The following is a 17542-nucleotide window of genomic DNA, read 5'->3' as shown; positions in this document are numbered from 1 at the left end:
TGCCCGCCACGAGAATGATACTCTTATTTGCATTCCCCAGCATGCTCACACATCGCTGTCAATTTATAAATGATTCAGAGTGAAGTTATGGGCTGGGGCAGCGTTGACCGATCTTTGTGTTAGAGCAGAGCGCTATATTACTATCATTCAAAAATGATCAAAAAACATATTTTTTGTGTCATTGTATTCTTACCACGGCATTACCATGAGAATCATGTAACATAGTGATCAATAATCAAAAAGTGTTGGTATACAGTCAAACCAAAAATTATCCAGACACCATATATCATTTGTTATATTTTCATAGTGGGTGCAGGACACTGTAGTTCATTTATGGAAGTTAGGATAGCAATGTGTATTATAAATTTTAGTTTGACCGTATATCATAGTAAAAATTAAAGGAATACTATGGTAGGGTCTATATACACTCACCTAAAGGATTATTAGGAACACCATAATAATACTGTGTTTGACCCCCTTTCGCCTTCAGAACTGCCTTAATTCTACATGTCATTGATTCAACTCTGACAGTGACTCATTGTCATGTTCAAGAAATCAATTTGAATATGATTTGAGATTTGTGACATGGTGCATTATCCTGCTGGAAGTAGCCATCAGAGGATGGGTACATGCCATGGTGGCCATAAAGGGATGGACATGGTCAGAAACAATGCTCAGCTAGGCCGTGCCATTTAAACGATGCCCAATTTGCACTAAGAGGCCTAAAATGTGCCAAGAAAACATCCCCCACGCCATTACACCACCACCACCAGCCTGCACAGTGGTAACAAGGCATGATGGATCCATGATCTCATTCTGTTTACGCCAAATTCTGACTCCACCATCTGAACGTCTCAACAGAAATCGAGACTCATCAGACCAGGCAACATTTTTCCAGTCTTCAACTGTCTAATCTTGGTGAGCTCTTGCAAATTGTTAGTGGAGATGAGTGGTAACGGCCCGTCTGGCACCAACACAAATGCCATGCTCAAAATTGCTTAAATCACCTTTTTTCCCCATTCTGACATTCAGTTTGAAGTTCGGACCACACCCCTAAATGCATTGAAGCAACTCCCATGTGATTGGTTGATTAGATAATTGCATTAATGAGAAATTGAACAGGTGTTCCTAATAATCCTTTAGGTGAGTGTAGAACTTTGCAGGGTTCCATCAGGCATTTGATATATACATTTTAGGAGATTATCATGGAATCTTTTTGATGGATTTTGTTTTAATTGATACATTTTGCTTTCATTTTTATTATATTTTATAAATGAAGCAGCGTGTAAACGTACTTTATCGCTCAAAAATAACCTGAAAGTTTTATGGAATAATTCAAGGGATTTCCTTTTCGCATGATGGGTTCTTTGAAATTGAGTCCGAAAAAAAAATGTTGCTTTTTTTTTCTTTCTTAGAGTAATCATTTTTTATCATAATATCTTGTGGTAATACTACGGCATTCATTGAGTACAAAGTCCATGGTGTTATCATCTGAATAAGTCAGCATGGTACCACAGCTTTTTGAGAGACTTAAATTCTGAGTTAAACCTTAATGTTGTTATTCTTGTATCTTATATTTTTTTCTGAGCTTAGTTATTATTTGCCGGAAATAAACCTGGATTTGAATCGGCTTCCTTTGCTGAGAGTCCCTATGTGTCCATGACCATCTGTTCAGCTTTTTGCTTGGAGTGAAGGAAATGACAGCGGTAGGCAACACCAGCACAAAAGGCTTTTCCTGAACATGAATCGTATGAATTAAATAAATTCAATGGGTGGATGTTGTTGACCTTTAAAGTTTACCTTGCATAAAAATGAGATGTCAGGGAAGGAATTGAGCTGGTAGGCTGCAGGATGAAAAGCCATTGCATGGGCATATAATGAATTTTATTTCTTAGTGCCAGTACCCAAGACTTCCATTTAAACAAGGCAGGCAGGCCAGTAATGCACTTTGAATGAAAATTATGATTATGCTGTTTCAGCTAAAGCTATCAGAGTAATTATCAGCTAATAACTCATTTGCTCAGTGGGGAGATATTAAAGAGAACCTAATTCAGACGTTATTTCCAAGTCGAACATTTATGACCCATTTCATCTGGTGACTTTTTTCATGCAAAAAATGTGAATAAATGTGATTTTTTTTTTTTTTTTTATGAAATGAGTCATACAGCCTGACTTGTGATGCAATAATGTGACAAGTGATAAATCCCATGGTGCTATTCCACTGTGATTGTTATTATGGTAATTCTTTATTTCGATAGTCCACTTCTACTAACTATAAATAATTTTGCAACTACATGTCAACTCACTCTCATTGGAGTATTAGAAGACTACTAGGTTATGATTCGGGTTAGTTGACGTACTTGCAAAGTTACTATAGTCAGTAGAATGTCTTTTAGGGCAGCGTCAAAATAAAGTGTTAGCAAATATTAAAAACAAATAATACTGGCATGTTAGTTGACATGTACAGTAGTTAGTTAATTATAGTCCATAGAATATATAATGTGTACACTGTAAAAAATATTTTCAAGATTTGTTATCACAAAATATTTTCTTTTGTCAAATTAACTTTATAATAATTTATTTAGTTGATATAACTTATTATTTTGAGTTTCTGATGATTAAATTATTCTCCTTCATGGTATTAACTCACTTTTTCCAGTTCAATCAACTTAAAATTTTATGGCAATACAGGTTACTTACTTTTTAAGTTAAACCAACAATATTTTTTTACAGTATAGTAATCACACCATTTTTTCTTTTGTAAAATCAACTTAAATAATTTATTTAGTTCAGATAACATATAATTTTGAGTTTCTGATGATTAAATCATTCTCCTTCATTGTATTAACTCACTTGTTCCAGTTCGATGAACTTAAAATTTTAAGGCAACCAGGTTACTTAGTTTTTTTAAGTTAAACCATCAATATTTTTTTACAGTGTAGTACAATCTGTATATTTCATTTTACATCTTGTAGTAGTCTATTAAAAAAATGAAAGTGCCATTTTTGAATGTGCAAATGCTCTAGCACCCTAGCAGCTAAATCTGCAAACAAACAAAAAAAAATATATCAAAGTAGTCCTCAAAATGTTCGGTATTTACAGCAACAATTTGACTTTAATTTGATTTCAATATAACAAATTAGCAGAAGTTATTACCCCACCCCTGGATGGTTGACCAGCCCATCACATGTTAAAACAAAAAATTCAAACCCATAGAAATGTTAGTATCTATTCCACCTATGACACCTCATCTGTAACCTCACATATGTTCTGCATTATCACTATCAATGACTGGTGCCGCACCTTAAAAGCAGTTTATATTAGCAGTTTACATTATTGTCAACCCTCCCTGATCACTGAAAGGGCCCTCTGGAAATAAAAACATGTTAAATGTCTTTTTAAAAGAACAACACAAAGTGTTGTTGATTGAAAACCAGTTCAAATAAGACTGCGGATTTTGCATTCATACTAGTATGCTTTTATTTCTACTATATTAAATGCCTGCTTTAAAGCAAAGGGGCTCAGTGGAAAGTTTCTCCTCGAATGTGCTGTTTTGATTGAAGCTTGAGGGAGAGAGAGCTGCATAATCTTTGCTTTATTCCTGTGGGCCACAAGGGAAATAATTTACAGTTAGTTGTGCAACATCCCTGCAGCAATTCTATCCAAAATAATGAATTGATTTTTTTCTTGGAAAGCCATTGCGAAAGCCAATGTGCTCTTTAATTGGCTTCAGCTTTTGAGATGTAATTGAAAGCATAGATTTATTTGCATGTGTCATCCAACAGGAAAACTTTTAAATTGGGAAGCTCATGAACAAGAGTATTTTCAAAGTTAATCCATTACCGTGGAGTGCTGTAACTGCCGTAGCCCGAGAGGTTTGTACAAAGTGAATGAGAACCTCAATCCCATTTGAGTTTGTCAATTGACACTGTTGAACATGTGCATCCTATTCTTCAATCTTCATACGTTTTACAGGATGTATTCTTCTCTTTTACTATTTTATTAACCATTTTAAGATTTAGATTCATATCCTGGTTTAGCCTTGATTCCAGAAAAGATCTTTAAATGCTTCACAGCTAGTGGAATATTATGTAATCTCTTGTGGACATTACTGAAGATGCTCTTGCCATTTATTTTAATTCATTTTAGTAATTCAGCTCATTAATTTTCATTAATGTCCTTGGCACAGCACACAAGATACAATTAACTAGAAAATGTAGGTCATAACACTGTTACGGCGCTTTCACTTGTCTGTATATTGAGTTATGTTCACTTCTTTTAATATTTTTAAAAAGCGAAACCACGACTATGACAAGTTGAAGGGATAATTCACCCTAAAGTGAAAATTAAATAATAATTTACTCACCCTGTTGTTGTCCTCATGCCGTATGTCCTTTATGGACCATGAAAGGAGAATGAAAAAATAATTATTTTGTCCCGCTCACGCTCATCAATGTGTGATGTGATTTGGGAAAACCCACCTCATGGTGAAATTTGACCTATTACATATAATTTTGGATTATATATCCATATGAAAGCTGGTATCAAGCCCTTTCCCAGACTGTTTTTTTTTTTTCATAGCTTGTTGGTAGCAAAAGTTATGTTTATCTGAAGTTGGTTGATCGCTATGATTTTCAGGAACGGACTTTTGAGAAAAACAGGTTTAATTAACTGTCACCGTGCTGCTAGCAGGACGCTTGGCACTCTTTTTTTTAATTGCCTTTTTTTCATATCACATATTTTTGTAATCATCATGAATTTGAAAGCTTGCAAACTCAAAATTCAGTTCATTATGACATCTTTTTTGGCACTGACATCAAGAATTAACAGATTGAGGCGAGCCAGACCGGAGCAGCTATTTCAGACTGTTCTTTTCTTGTTCTCCTCCATCTCGAGATAACGTTATAAAACTGCGTGTCGTTACAGTTTAAACAGGATTGGCGTGAAATGCGCACTGATACACCTTCACTGTGCATGTTATGTGGTTTATTTTGATAGGTAAAATATCTTTGTATGTTAAGAGTTGAGTGTTTGAGAAATGGTCACATTAGAGAAAGAGAGTACTTTCAGCTTGCCACTATAAATGACTATTTTTCTGCACTAAACGAGAATTTTGCCAAGATATTTTCAGAAATAAGAGACAAGATGTTACAGAATCACAATTTAATGCATTTTTTTACAAGCAGGGGATCTGTGAAAGTTATGTGAGTTCCAGAAAATAATGCTGAAAAATAGCCAAATATTTACTTATTGTTGATTTTTAAACTTAGGACTTTAATAAAAACAAGAAATGCATCCCAATTCAGCATTTCAGTTATGATTTTTGATTACAAAAAATTACTTTCTTAAATCAGACAAACTAAGCACATCATTTGAGTTAGATGAATGCCTTTTTGCGTTGTATTGGCCTATACTGGTTTTGTGGTTTATCCCCATTTGCACTTTTCCCAGCAGGCCCAGAGTGGCCATCAGGAGAATTCCCGGTGGGCGGCTCATAAATTGGACCAGCAGTGCCACTTAGAAATAAAGGCAGTTTTACACAGGACTCGGAAAGCGCAAGTGTCTATTTCTTTTTCAGTGAGAGAGCCTTGGAAAGCAGCATTAAACTCCCGGGCTGAAAATTGGCCCTACTCCGGCCCTGCTTCCCGGCGTGCACTGGGGCATGAATAATGGATATGGTTGCATTGTTTGACTGTATGCCAGTTTTATCTACATTGTTATTGTTGATGATGATGTTACAAGTAGTAACTTGAGTTGTCTTGTGATGTCAGGATGAATTTGTTTCTGTTTTCCAATGACCGTTGGTTGTAACCGTTGTTGTGATTCATGTAGTGACATCCGTTTGTGGTGCATTAAGGTATTATGTCTGTGTGTGTGTGTGTGTGTGTGTTTCTTCTTCTTCTTGAGAGTGTTTATATGATGTAGTGGGTGACTGTATTGTAAATGGTAAATGGACTGCATTTATATAGCGCTTTCACAGACCCAATGGCCACCTCACATTCACCTATTCATACTCTCATTTATTCAACGACGGCGGTGTCAGCCGTGCAATGCGCCATCCAGCTCGTCGGGAGGTTAGGTGTCTTGCTCATGAAAACCTCGACACTTGGTCATTGTAGACACTAGACATGTATTATACAATATTGAATTACTTGTTAAGAATTTAGATTAGGGAACACTATTCACTATTAGCTAGTTGCTTTTAAGCATGCATATTACTACCATATAGGTTGTATTAGTACTTTATAAAGCATATTTTAACACCTTATTCTGTATGACCATATTCTACACCCCTAAACATAACCACTACAGCAACTACCTTACTGTACTTGAATTGAATTGAATATTTTGACTATTTCTACAATAACCATGCTATTTGATTATCAAAAATACACATATTTTAAATAAGTTGCCTTGGCGCCTAAATCTGTGGGGACAAATTCCTAGGATGTGAGCTCTTCTGATTTCAAGTGTCTCTAGTTTCAAAACCAGTCGACTGGAATTTTTATTGATTGGACATTTTTCTTGCTCGTGGCTTTTGAATTGAAAATAGATAGTATGTAAGCAGTGTAGCACTGACTCCGGGGCTTTCCTGAACATTCAGATTTTTGGGAGCAGTGAACTTCTGCTAACCTCCTAACCCATGCTCTCGCTTCTCTCTCTCTTCCATATTCAGGACACTGAGATTATCAACACGGCAGTCCTTACTGGCCGAACTGTGGCCATCCCCGTCAAGGTGGTTTCCATTGAGATAAACGGAGCAGTCACTGATGTGTCATCCTTTGTGCAGTGCAAGTCATTCAACGAGGACATCGTCAAGGTACGTCACGCCCACGTTGAGAGGTTTCGTGAACTAGGATGTCGTCTAGTATTCTCCTAATCAATCGTGGACAGCTTAAGAGACCATAAAATGACCATCAAAACCTCATTTAAGCTGAGTTTATATATGCTCCTGTGGCCACTGCTCTTGTGATCCCCTAGAGGGATCGATGCCTTTTCAGTCTTAGACAGTACATCAAAAGTGTTCAGCACTCTACAGAACAACATCTCCCACTGAACAGCCGAAGACATCACACACTTGACCTGTGTTTAATGCTGTTAAATGAATAGTCTCCTAGAAAGCAGTGCACCAAAGCTATTTTTATTAAAGGGATACTTCACCTCTAGAAAGATGAATGTGTATTTAAAATGGGTCATTTGTGTAGAAGAAATGTGAAATTATTTTTGAATTTTGAGCTTTCTACACTGAGAAATTTATTTTTGGCTTATGCGGATGAAAGACAACAACTCCCAGAATGCACTTGCTTCACTCCCCTAGGAGGCCACGCCTACCGGTAACAGCGCGCAGTAGTTAAACAACAAGTCTAGGCTACTGATGAGTCTGCCCGAAAATGTGTTTTGAGATCAGCAAAAATGACCGGGATTCGGCTTTTGCGTTCTACAGTCGCCATTCATTATGTTTAGTGTGGCGAGCAGGATGAGTGACGGCCACGGGAGAACGACGCGAGGCCGGTGGCGTGATTACCGATGAGTGACACTTGTGAGACGCACCGGTCTCGTATCTCTCACGGAGGAGCAGGGATTTTCTTAGCAATGTTAAAACGCACATCAAACGATCACTTGTTTAGCGTTCATGTAAAAAGTGAATTCATTCCGATTGGTGAATCTGAATGTAGTTAGATCAAAACAAATGGTGTGCATATAAAATACATGAATCTCTTGTCTCAGGGGGATATGAGGGTGGAAAGCATGGTCATTTGAAAATACTACAGGTTTTTAACACAGTCTCATCCCAAGACGTCATATAACTGAACATAGTCTTTTGAAAATACGTCAACATCCGCCATTTTAGGGTACCCTTTAACATCAGTTACATGACGATTCTGGGACGTCATACAACTGACGCTTTACCTTTAACGTCAGTTAGGTTTAGGGGTAGGTTTAGGTCTGGGGTAGGGTTAGGATCCGATAACGTCATCTAACCGACGTTTAAGGGTACCCTAAAACGGCGGATGTTGACGTATGGTCAAAAGACATCCCAAGACATCAGTTATATGACGTCTTGGGATGAGACTGCGCTGATGTTTTCTACTAATACAAAGCTTAATGCTAAATCCTGAAGTATCCCTTTAAGGCAAGACACTGCAGCCAAACCACTGGATAATTTTGAGCTTTTAGGCTATTTTGCAGCCAAAACTTTTTTTAAAAAGTAACTCTTTACTAGGTTTTTACTGAGGGGTTTGTTCATACAACAATATGGACATATTCCTAAAAGAAAATTCTGGCTTTTGGCAGTAATGTATGACTTTAAGGGCCAGATTTACTAAACAGGTCAAATTAGCATGACTCTGACAGGATTTTTTTTAACATCAAAAGAGTAAATCTGGCCCTTAGAGTGATAAAAAAAATATCAACATTATCCGTTTACAGTAACCTACTGTACAGTAGGAGACATTTGGGTCAAAAAGCTTTGAGAGCTACTTCTTTAAATCCTCATAATCTGGTTCTTGGATTGAGTTCCACTAAGTTTGTGTATTTGAGTCAATGAATGCATTTATTTCTCTTTATTTGCACAAGGGGGCAGTTGGTTCCTCCTGAGGGCTTGTAAATACAGGACGAAAACATTTTGCAGTGTCCTTTGCTGAAGGAAACAATCATTTCAGCAATATTCACCATCTGCTCCATAGCACGGCAGAATCTGAAAGGGGAAATCTAATTCGACTATAAACCGTATCAAAAATGTAGCGAAATAATAATATGCCTCGGAGTGTCATCTGTCCGCCAAGATTGTGATCCATAAGTCATCCGAGAGGGGCCGTGAGGGCATCCTTTGTTTATCTGTTTTAAGATTCAGAATAGCCTTGTGTGCCGCAGTGCCTGGGCAGAGCATTAGCTCTGGTGTTATTGAGTGGGTTTGCTTGGCCGCCCGGGCTATTGAACTTTGGAGGCTAATTCAAGATGAGCCCTTCAAGCTGAGACAACATGAGTCCTGACAGTTCAATAAAATGCTCTGTGCAGTGGCAAAAAAAAGCGTCATAAAGAAGGCAGAAGTTACAGGGCCCACTAACATCTTTTTTTGCTTATCTTTTTCAAAAGGTAGTCACGAGTATCTATTGAAACCCGGCGTATTTGCCTAGAGCCAAAGCTTTTACTTCTGCACAGGGACACCAGAACAGATGGTTACATGTAGAGCTGTGAGAATGACGTTTTATGTTGCATGCATGGAAATGACTTTTAATATCATGTTTGCCGCAGGTTCTGTATACAGGCTGGAAATAAAATAAGACCAGTGCGGTGTATCTTTTGAAATTTGTGCACACATTTGGATGGTATAGTTATTTGTCTGTGTTTTTGTTTTTGTGTGCAATGAACGTCTGCATCGCTCTGTGTGTTATATCTGTGTGTTGAATGATGAGACCCTGTGGGGCTTTGTGTTTTGAAGCAGGAATCTGTGAACAGTCTCTCCCAGCTGATCTCTCCTCTCAAAGCTCAGCTAGTCACACGGGCCATCTGAGAACACACGTTCCCATTCCGGAATCCTCACTGCACACATTCCCAACACAGCAAACACGCATTTAGACATGAATCACCACGTATAGATGAGTCACGCAATTTGATTCCGGTGCAATGACTGAATAATATGTATAATGTATAATAATAGCAAATGTCACGTGATTATCTTCGGCCTTTAAAGATGATGTATTTTGTTCTTTTAAATGGTAAAATACTTTCTCCTATCCCAGGTTTATTGTAAAGCATAAATACTATAAAATGGATAGTTTTAATACTGATTGGTCTATACAGAATTCATTTTGTACTACGAAATATGCAAAATATGTTTATCATATGTAATTTACATGGTGTAAGGATTGCACTTAATGTATTTAGTGTATATAATAACATTTTTAAATTCTGGCTAAAACAGATAAGCTGATAATTATTAAAAAATATATTATTTGATATATAACTAATAATTTAGCTACAATAAAATATAATACTATTTTGAAATGTATTATATGTTGAAATTTGCAAGATTACATTTAACAATGTTGTTAAACTATTAATTAATTTATATATATATATATATATATATATATATATATATATATAATTTTACTTTAAGTGAGTGTTGACAGTGAAATAAATCTAAATGTAAAAACAAAAATCAAATATTAAAAATCTAATATAATGGATCATCCCTATATATATATATATATATATATATATATATATATATATATGAAGAGTTCAGATGCAAAAGCCTCTAAATGCCATTTAAAGTTTTCTTCTTTAATGATGATTTTTATCAAATTTGTATATTTAAGTTCAGTAATTAATAGGTAATTATCATTGCCATTTAAGTGAAATCACTGAACTTAAATAAACAAGCTTGATAAAAATCATCATTCTAGAAGAAAATTTCAAATGGCACTTAGAGGCTTTTGCATCTGAACTCTTCATATATATATATATATATATATATATATATATATATATATACTGATTGGTATACTAATTGATACTAATCATCCAGGTGGATGCTGCACATTGGTGGTGGTTGAGGAGATTCCCCCTTCAATGTAGTGCTTTGAGTGACAAGAAATGCGCTATATAAATGTCATGAATTATTATTATTATTAATATCGGTAATTACAATTTTGGTACAACTCATTTTTGCAGTGACTATATTCACAATATAGCTTGGCCAGAGTCTTATTGCATTAATTTAGCAGAGCTGGAACGCTGAATTGACCTATCAGCATTCAGTACTGGAACTCTCTATTTTCTACTAGTGTTTTAAAAGCGAAACCAATCTGTTTCTGTAGAGGCTACCTGTCAAATTAAATCAAATCACCTGTTTCTGCTTCAAGCTATCGGCAGTATGTTCATCTTTAACAATGTATAGTCGGCCTTCGCATGATACCATCAACACAGATAAAAGTGCATCTGCTTAACTGTGTGACGGCAGCCTGGATGGTGGAGGGTTACAGGAGGTGTTTGTTGGATTAAACACAGCTGGCGGGTGTGTGGAGCTGGAGGCCTCTCGATGGGTGGCACTATCCTGACCTCGCCTTTGCCACTCCTCCAGAACCACGCGAGGTGCCAGGGCAGATTAGTGACTCCGTGGAACTCTGACTGCTGGCTGGCACGTAAAAAGTACTTCCAGCCGGCCCCTGCTGGCTACTGATGCCCACAGTCCTTAACTGCTTTTGACTTAAAAATTATCCATCCAAGTTTATTAGAAGCCCCAGGAGCAAGTGGGTCAAGACTGAGCTCACATCAACAGAAGTGGCACAGCAGGAACACATTCACAAGACTGTAGAGTGCAGTGGGAACCAGACAGGACATGAGCAACACTGCAAAACTACTGCTGCTTCTGTTGTGTGCCACCCACCCACACTATTTGATAGTTACAATGACTTTTTTTTTCATAGTGACTATTTTTATTGGGCTTACAAGTGTTAAAGGGATAGTTCACTTTGAAATTAATTTTTGATATGTTTTAGCTTACCTCAAGGGCATCCAAGATGTAGGTGTCTGTTTCCACAGTATTTTCAATTTTGACATTTTTCAGTCAAACCGTTGTTGTCTATCAGTCATACACTGGAGGCTAAGGGGGTCCACCAAAAAGCATGGACAGAGAAGTCAAAATTAAACATGATTTAATGACTCGTAAATGGCCTAAGACACGAAACGAGTGGTTTTTGTGAGAAAACGAACAGTATTTATATCGTTTTTACCTCGTGTAATCACAGTGACGTCCAAGTGATCTGAATCAGTTGTGCAATGTCCAACTGAACCGAACTGAATCAGTTCAATGTTCCGCCGGAAGTGATCGCTTGCGTGTGACGTCACTCAATATTTACACGGAGATTTCGGAAGTTTTACCTTTTACTAAACATATTTAGATATACCGAAATCGTCTTCCATTGCGGTTTCCCGTATATCTAAATATGTTTAGTGAAAGGTAAAACTTCCGAAATCTCTGTATTAACAAAGAGTGCGCAGACCGAAGCGCCCGTGCCGTCAGATCATTTTGTCATGGCTATGATTACAAGAGGTAAAAACGATATAAATACTGTTCGTTTTCTCACACAAACCGCTCGTTTCGTGTCTTAGGCCATCAATGTGTACTTACATTTATGAGTCATTAAATCATGTTTAATTTTGACTTCTCTGTGCATGCTTTTTGGTGGACCCCCTTAGCCTCCAGTGTATGACTGATAGACAACAACGGTTTGACTGAAAAATGTCAAAATTGAAAATACTGTGGAAACAAAGACACCTACATCTTGGATGCCCTTGAGGTAAGCTAAAACATATCAAAAATCAATTTCAAAGTGAACTATCCCTTTAATATTACTGTTAAACAATAGTTCAACCACAAATGAAAATTCTGTCCATCAGTATGTTACCCTCATGGCATTTACATTTATTCTCCTTCTTACAAGGAAATATTTTGAGGAATATCCAAGCTGTTTGAAGGTGTGATGCGTGTAATTTTCTGAATACTCCTCTCATTGGTCGACAGAACACATTGTACAGCCCTGAACTTTTCCCATTGGTTGAGCTAACATTGTGTAGTCTTGCTGATTGGGTTGCAAACAAGGATGCGTTTCCCGAAACCATCGTTAACCAACTATGGTCGCAAGTTCCGTCATTATCAGAATAGTTAAACGAGTAGATGTTTCCCGAAACCATTGTTCCAACGAACATTTGCAAACAGCTTCGCAAGGTTGTGTGGTTGGAACGGCAGCTCTCGAGCTGTGGTCACTGTGCGTTCACACCGGACGCGAATAGTGTCAAATTCACGTCTACCTCGTCTAGTTTGACGCTTGACCACTGTGTTAATTTGCGCGGCAAGAGTGAAACTGACGCACGTAAAAACAAAATTTTGAAGCTAAATTTACGTGCCTTCACGCGAAAATCGAAACCCAAACAGCCACAGAAAACAGTCACGACAATTCAAACCACGAACGTTGTGCTGAGTGAGCTGAACTGTATGAACGGCGTCCGGGGATCGACTTATCGAGACTGTTTTCTAAGATGGCTCCTGTCTGTATACACGAAGTGAACTGTCTTCATAAAGTATCTTCTTATTAAACGGTCTGTACACTTACAAAGTTCTCAATGCTTCGTTTTGCATGTATGGACCCTCATTATGTTACTGTATTAGTATGGGGCAATTTTGAGCCTTGTTAGTGGTATAAACTAGCGATTTCTTTTTACTTCGTAAATGCCCTCAGAACCTCGCTAAACAGTTTTAAGAGATAAAACTCTTTACAATCGATTATCATGTAAACAAATCTCAAAGAACGGTTTGATGACTAGGTACCAATGTTTTATCAGACCAAAGGTTCATTTTGCGCCGGAGTTAGAAAAAAATAATTCATATAGGTTTGGAACAACTTGAGGGTGAGTAAATGATGACCGGATTTTCCTTTTTGGGTGAACTGTCCCTTTAAAATAGTCTCAAAATAGATTTTACCAGCATTTTATCGATAAGAATTGAGTGTAGGTATGAATGATCTTGGTGCAATGGTTGCTACAATGTAAAGTAAGGAGAACCCCATAGCTGATCCTAGACAGGGGTGGAGGAAGGCTAAAGAAAATGATCAAGCACACTGTACTCAGCTGGAGCAGTTTGGGATGGGAACAAATAAGGTTGTGTAGATAAGAAAAAGAAATTGATTGGCTGTGCAGCTGCCTTGAAAGAATACATAAAGCTACTTGGACCCCTAAAATAAGGGGTCTTAAAAGTATGACTTTTACTGTTTCTTTTTTTTCTATTAAAACTTAACTAGCAAGGTTTCAAGCAAGGAAGGAAATGTGGTAACGCTTCCTTTTACAGTCCAGTTACCCATGTAAATACTATGCACTTATTTTAATAACTACTGGGTAATAACTAGTACTAACCCTGAACCTACCCCTGTTCCATGTACTTACCTTATATTAGTGATTACTTTCTAGGTAAGTACACTGTAAGTACTGTACTGTAAAAGGAAGTGTTACCGGAAATGGAAATGTTTCATTTGCACATGAAAAACGCTCTCTGTACCTCCTGTGCTGTTATCCTCTGTTCTCATTCACCATATGACATTTTTTTTCTGCAGTATTATTCATAGTTTTTCTCAACGAATAACAGTCCCTTTAAAAAAGAAATGAAGTGGGCAAGCAGAGATTCCCCTGCAGGTTCTCCTAAAGGCTACTAGGGAGAGAGACATCTCCTCTGATCAATTCCCCGTATTGATGGTATGGATAAGAGAGGGAGCTGTCTAGCAGTCCTACATATTTTATTACACAGATATCCCCTTCTATGATGAATCTACAGTCTTGGATGGACTGCAGCTCCCGACCTCCATTTGAGGGAGATTAGGTTCTGATTACAGTGTCAGCTGCCTTAGACCCCTAGATAAATCATAGATGGAACCCAGAAGTAAAGCTTCAGCTATCTATTACAGTAAATAATTTATTATTAAAGACTGCTGACTGTACATATGAAATGTGTTGGCAGACCAGAAGGAATAACGGAGGGGGGGACTATTCTTTAATTTTCTTTGGTAACCCTTTGGGTGCGTTAATGCAATTTCCACAACTTGGAGATTTGAAAGTGTGTGCAGTGTGTTCATTGACGTGTGTGTTTGTGTGCTCAGAAAAAAAAAGGCAGAATGCCGTGAATAACAAACTGCTGCTTCAAAAAAAAAAAAATGCCTCAGGAAAAAAGCTGTCAGACCCAGTTCCTATGGGGTGTTATTTTAGGAAACATGTTTCAAGTAAAAAGACCTCTTTTGCAATTTAAAAATACTTTTGAATGGATTATTTCCATGGTTTACTTAATGCTTTTCAAATGACACTTTAACCCTTTCTGGTGCTAATTGATTTGAAAGAACATTAATTTGAAACTACGCCTGTCATTTAATTTAATGTGTTATTTAGCTAATACAATTATTACATTGGAGCTGTTCACATAGATAGGATGCATTCTTGGTTCAAAAACAGCTGAACGTAGCCCAATGCAGTGGTTGCTCATGATGTGAGATGCTAAAAAAAGTCCTTTTCGGTCCCCATCTGAGGGTGAAGCATTGCTGTGTAGACTGTCGGGTAGTCTGCTGTGGAGTCGGCATCATTTTGAGGGGATTTCACAGCAAATATTGATATTTAATTAATTTTGATGTGTTTTAATGCACACGCCTATTACAAACCGGCATCCTTGCCGTTGCCCGTGAACAGCTTTTGTTTTGTGCAGACTCTCCAGAGGATGCGGTGAAAGCAATCAAACCTCTCTTTGCTCTCCTCAACAGGTGTCCATGAACTGTGACTATGTGTTTGTGAATGGAAAAGAGACGCGTGGCTCCATGAACGCTCGGGTGATTTTCAGCTATGAGCACCTGAGTGCCCCTCTTGAGCTCACTGTCTGGGTGCCCAAACTGCCCCTTAAAGTGGAGCTCTCAGACAACAGACTGAGCTTCATCAAGGGCTGGAGGGTGCCGATCTTACCCGACCGCAGGTAAGACACCAACATATCTGTGCTCTCAAATATTCTTGAACTCTGAATGAATGTTTGTAAGCAATAAGGGACCGTTTGGTATTTATGGAATGGACCCCCGGAGGAAAATAGGGGAGGGTCATGTCTTTTTATTCTTTGTTGAGGGGAGGGTCATCCAACTTTTTTTAGTCTAGGGGGAGGGTCACCCAACTTTGAAAACAGCCAAATTTAAAGGGGTGATGAACTGAGAAATCAAATTTTCCTTGAGCTTTTGACATCTAAGAGGTCATCATATTATAAGAATATCCTGTAAGTTTCAGAACTGAAAACGTCCTTGTTAGTCCACTAAAAACTTTTATTGACACCAGCCTCAGCAAACGACTCGTTTTTCAAAGTGGGGAACTATGACGTCAAAGAGGATAAAACACCACCCCCGCAGAAGAAGATCAACGCCTACTTCAACACGGCCCCACCCGCCTATTTGCACATTACACGCATAGCTAAATAACATAGGCCTACCTCGTGATGACAAACCGGATCGAGCTACCGAGCAATAACTATTGTCCAGCGCCTGGTTGTGGAAGAAGACAGTCGCTGCATAAGCTTCCTCTGGATTCCAATCGGACTGCATGGATAAGCTTTATTTTTAGTGACGTTCCAGCTGATGAGGTAAAACATCGTCGTCTGTTCGCTTCATTTCACTGAGGATTGTTTTGTAAACAAGACTGGATTTGCAGACCGATTAAGAGTAAAGAATGGTGCTGTGCCGTCTATATTGGATCTGACAGGAACACACGGACTCTGGGTCAAACGTGTATGGGCGAATCATTCCGGTTGCCATTTTACAACATTGGACGTTTTCAAAACAATTTTCCCCAAGTGCAGCGACGGGTTCAAACTCATTATAATATGCAGAACTGTTATCCACTAGTGCTGTAGCGGCGCGTCGATGACGTCGATGATTCGACGTCAAAATTGCGTCTACGTCATATTTTTGCGTCGACGCTTCTTTATTTATTTATTTTTTGCATGTTCCCGGCGGTACAGCTTGCCACACACACGTGGGAGACTGAAACATTGCAGAATAGAGGACGAAGACAACTAGAAGTGAATGTGCTATCCATTAAATTAATCACACACAGTAAACAAACCCTTAATAAAAAAAATTGCAATTTAAATGCGCAAACTGGGTGCCGGTGTGGTGAGACGTACAAGCTCGGGCAGATTCGTCTTGAAGTCGTTCCCGGACGCGGCGCCAGGCACGCTGTTACAAAAAAAGGCATATGCACAGCCAGCCACAGTCTTCCTGGTCTTGCGCACCTAACGCGTCATTTTTGCCGTGCGCACATTCGCGCTCGTGCGGACGTGTCGAGTATAAACAAGGCTTTACTCCGTGTCAGCACACGCTCTGATCAGTAGGTGCACAAACCCCATCTCCAGTAGTAGCAGCCTCCGATCGCACCACTAACTCCGCCTCAGCTGATATTAATATTTAAACATTCTCTGTGATAAAAAATGTTTTTTTTTTTGCACACGGTCTTGGCGGTTGTAGAGTTATAATGATGGTGTTCAAATACATAACATTAGACTAACGTTAGCCAGCTTATAGTATCTTGATTCAGTATGCTAGTATTTATTTGAGATATTGTTTTTTTATTAATTGAGCAGCAGAAAAAATATTTTTTATATTAGTCGTCCAATTAGTCATTAGATTAGTCGACTAATCGATAAAATAATCGCCCAACTAATCGTTTACCCCAGCCCTATTATCCACTAACAGCAGTGGGCGTTTACTTCCAAGTCTTCAGTGCGAGACGCCCACAAAAGCCGAGCGTTTTTCAGCTAGGCTCAAAACTAGGATACAAAATAGCTTATTACTTATTCATTTTGATGTTTTTGAATGCAAAAACCAAGCGAATGTCACAAGTTGACCTCAGACAACAATATAATACAATTTAAAAAGCCAGTTCATGACCCCTTTAAAAGTAACGTTTGGTGCATATTTTTCCACGTAGCTCCATGTAGCTCTCTCAGTCTCTGTACCCCATCACTAGC

At 38.1% G+C, this 17542-nt stretch overlaps 1 protein-coding gene across 2 annotated transcripts in view; it reads left to right on the top strand.

Moving 5' to 3' along the window:
- The window catches only part of tmem132e (transmembrane protein 132E), a 408394-nt gene that overhangs the window by 365357 nt on the left and 25495 nt on the right, over positions 1–17542 (top strand). For both annotated transcript variants that reach the window (XM_089129892.1, XM_089129891.1), the window contains exons 5-6: positions 6677–6820; positions 15303–15508. In XM_089129892.1, the coding sequence (XP_088986018.1) occupies positions 6677–6820; positions 15303–15508 (350 nt within the window). The remainder of the gene's footprint in view (positions 1–6676; positions 6821–15302; positions 15509–17542) is intronic.

Source organism: Pimephales promelas, chromosome 4 (genome assembly GCF_988280905.1).
Source record: "Pimephales promelas chromosome 4, fPimPro1.hap1.1, whole genome shotgun sequence".
NCBI classification, from domain to species: domain Eukaryota; kingdom Metazoa; phylum Chordata; class Actinopteri; order Cypriniformes; family Leuciscidae; genus Pimephales; species Pimephales promelas.
Note: the sequence above shows the minus strand (reverse complement) of the source record. Positions and strands in the feature narration are given on the sequence as shown.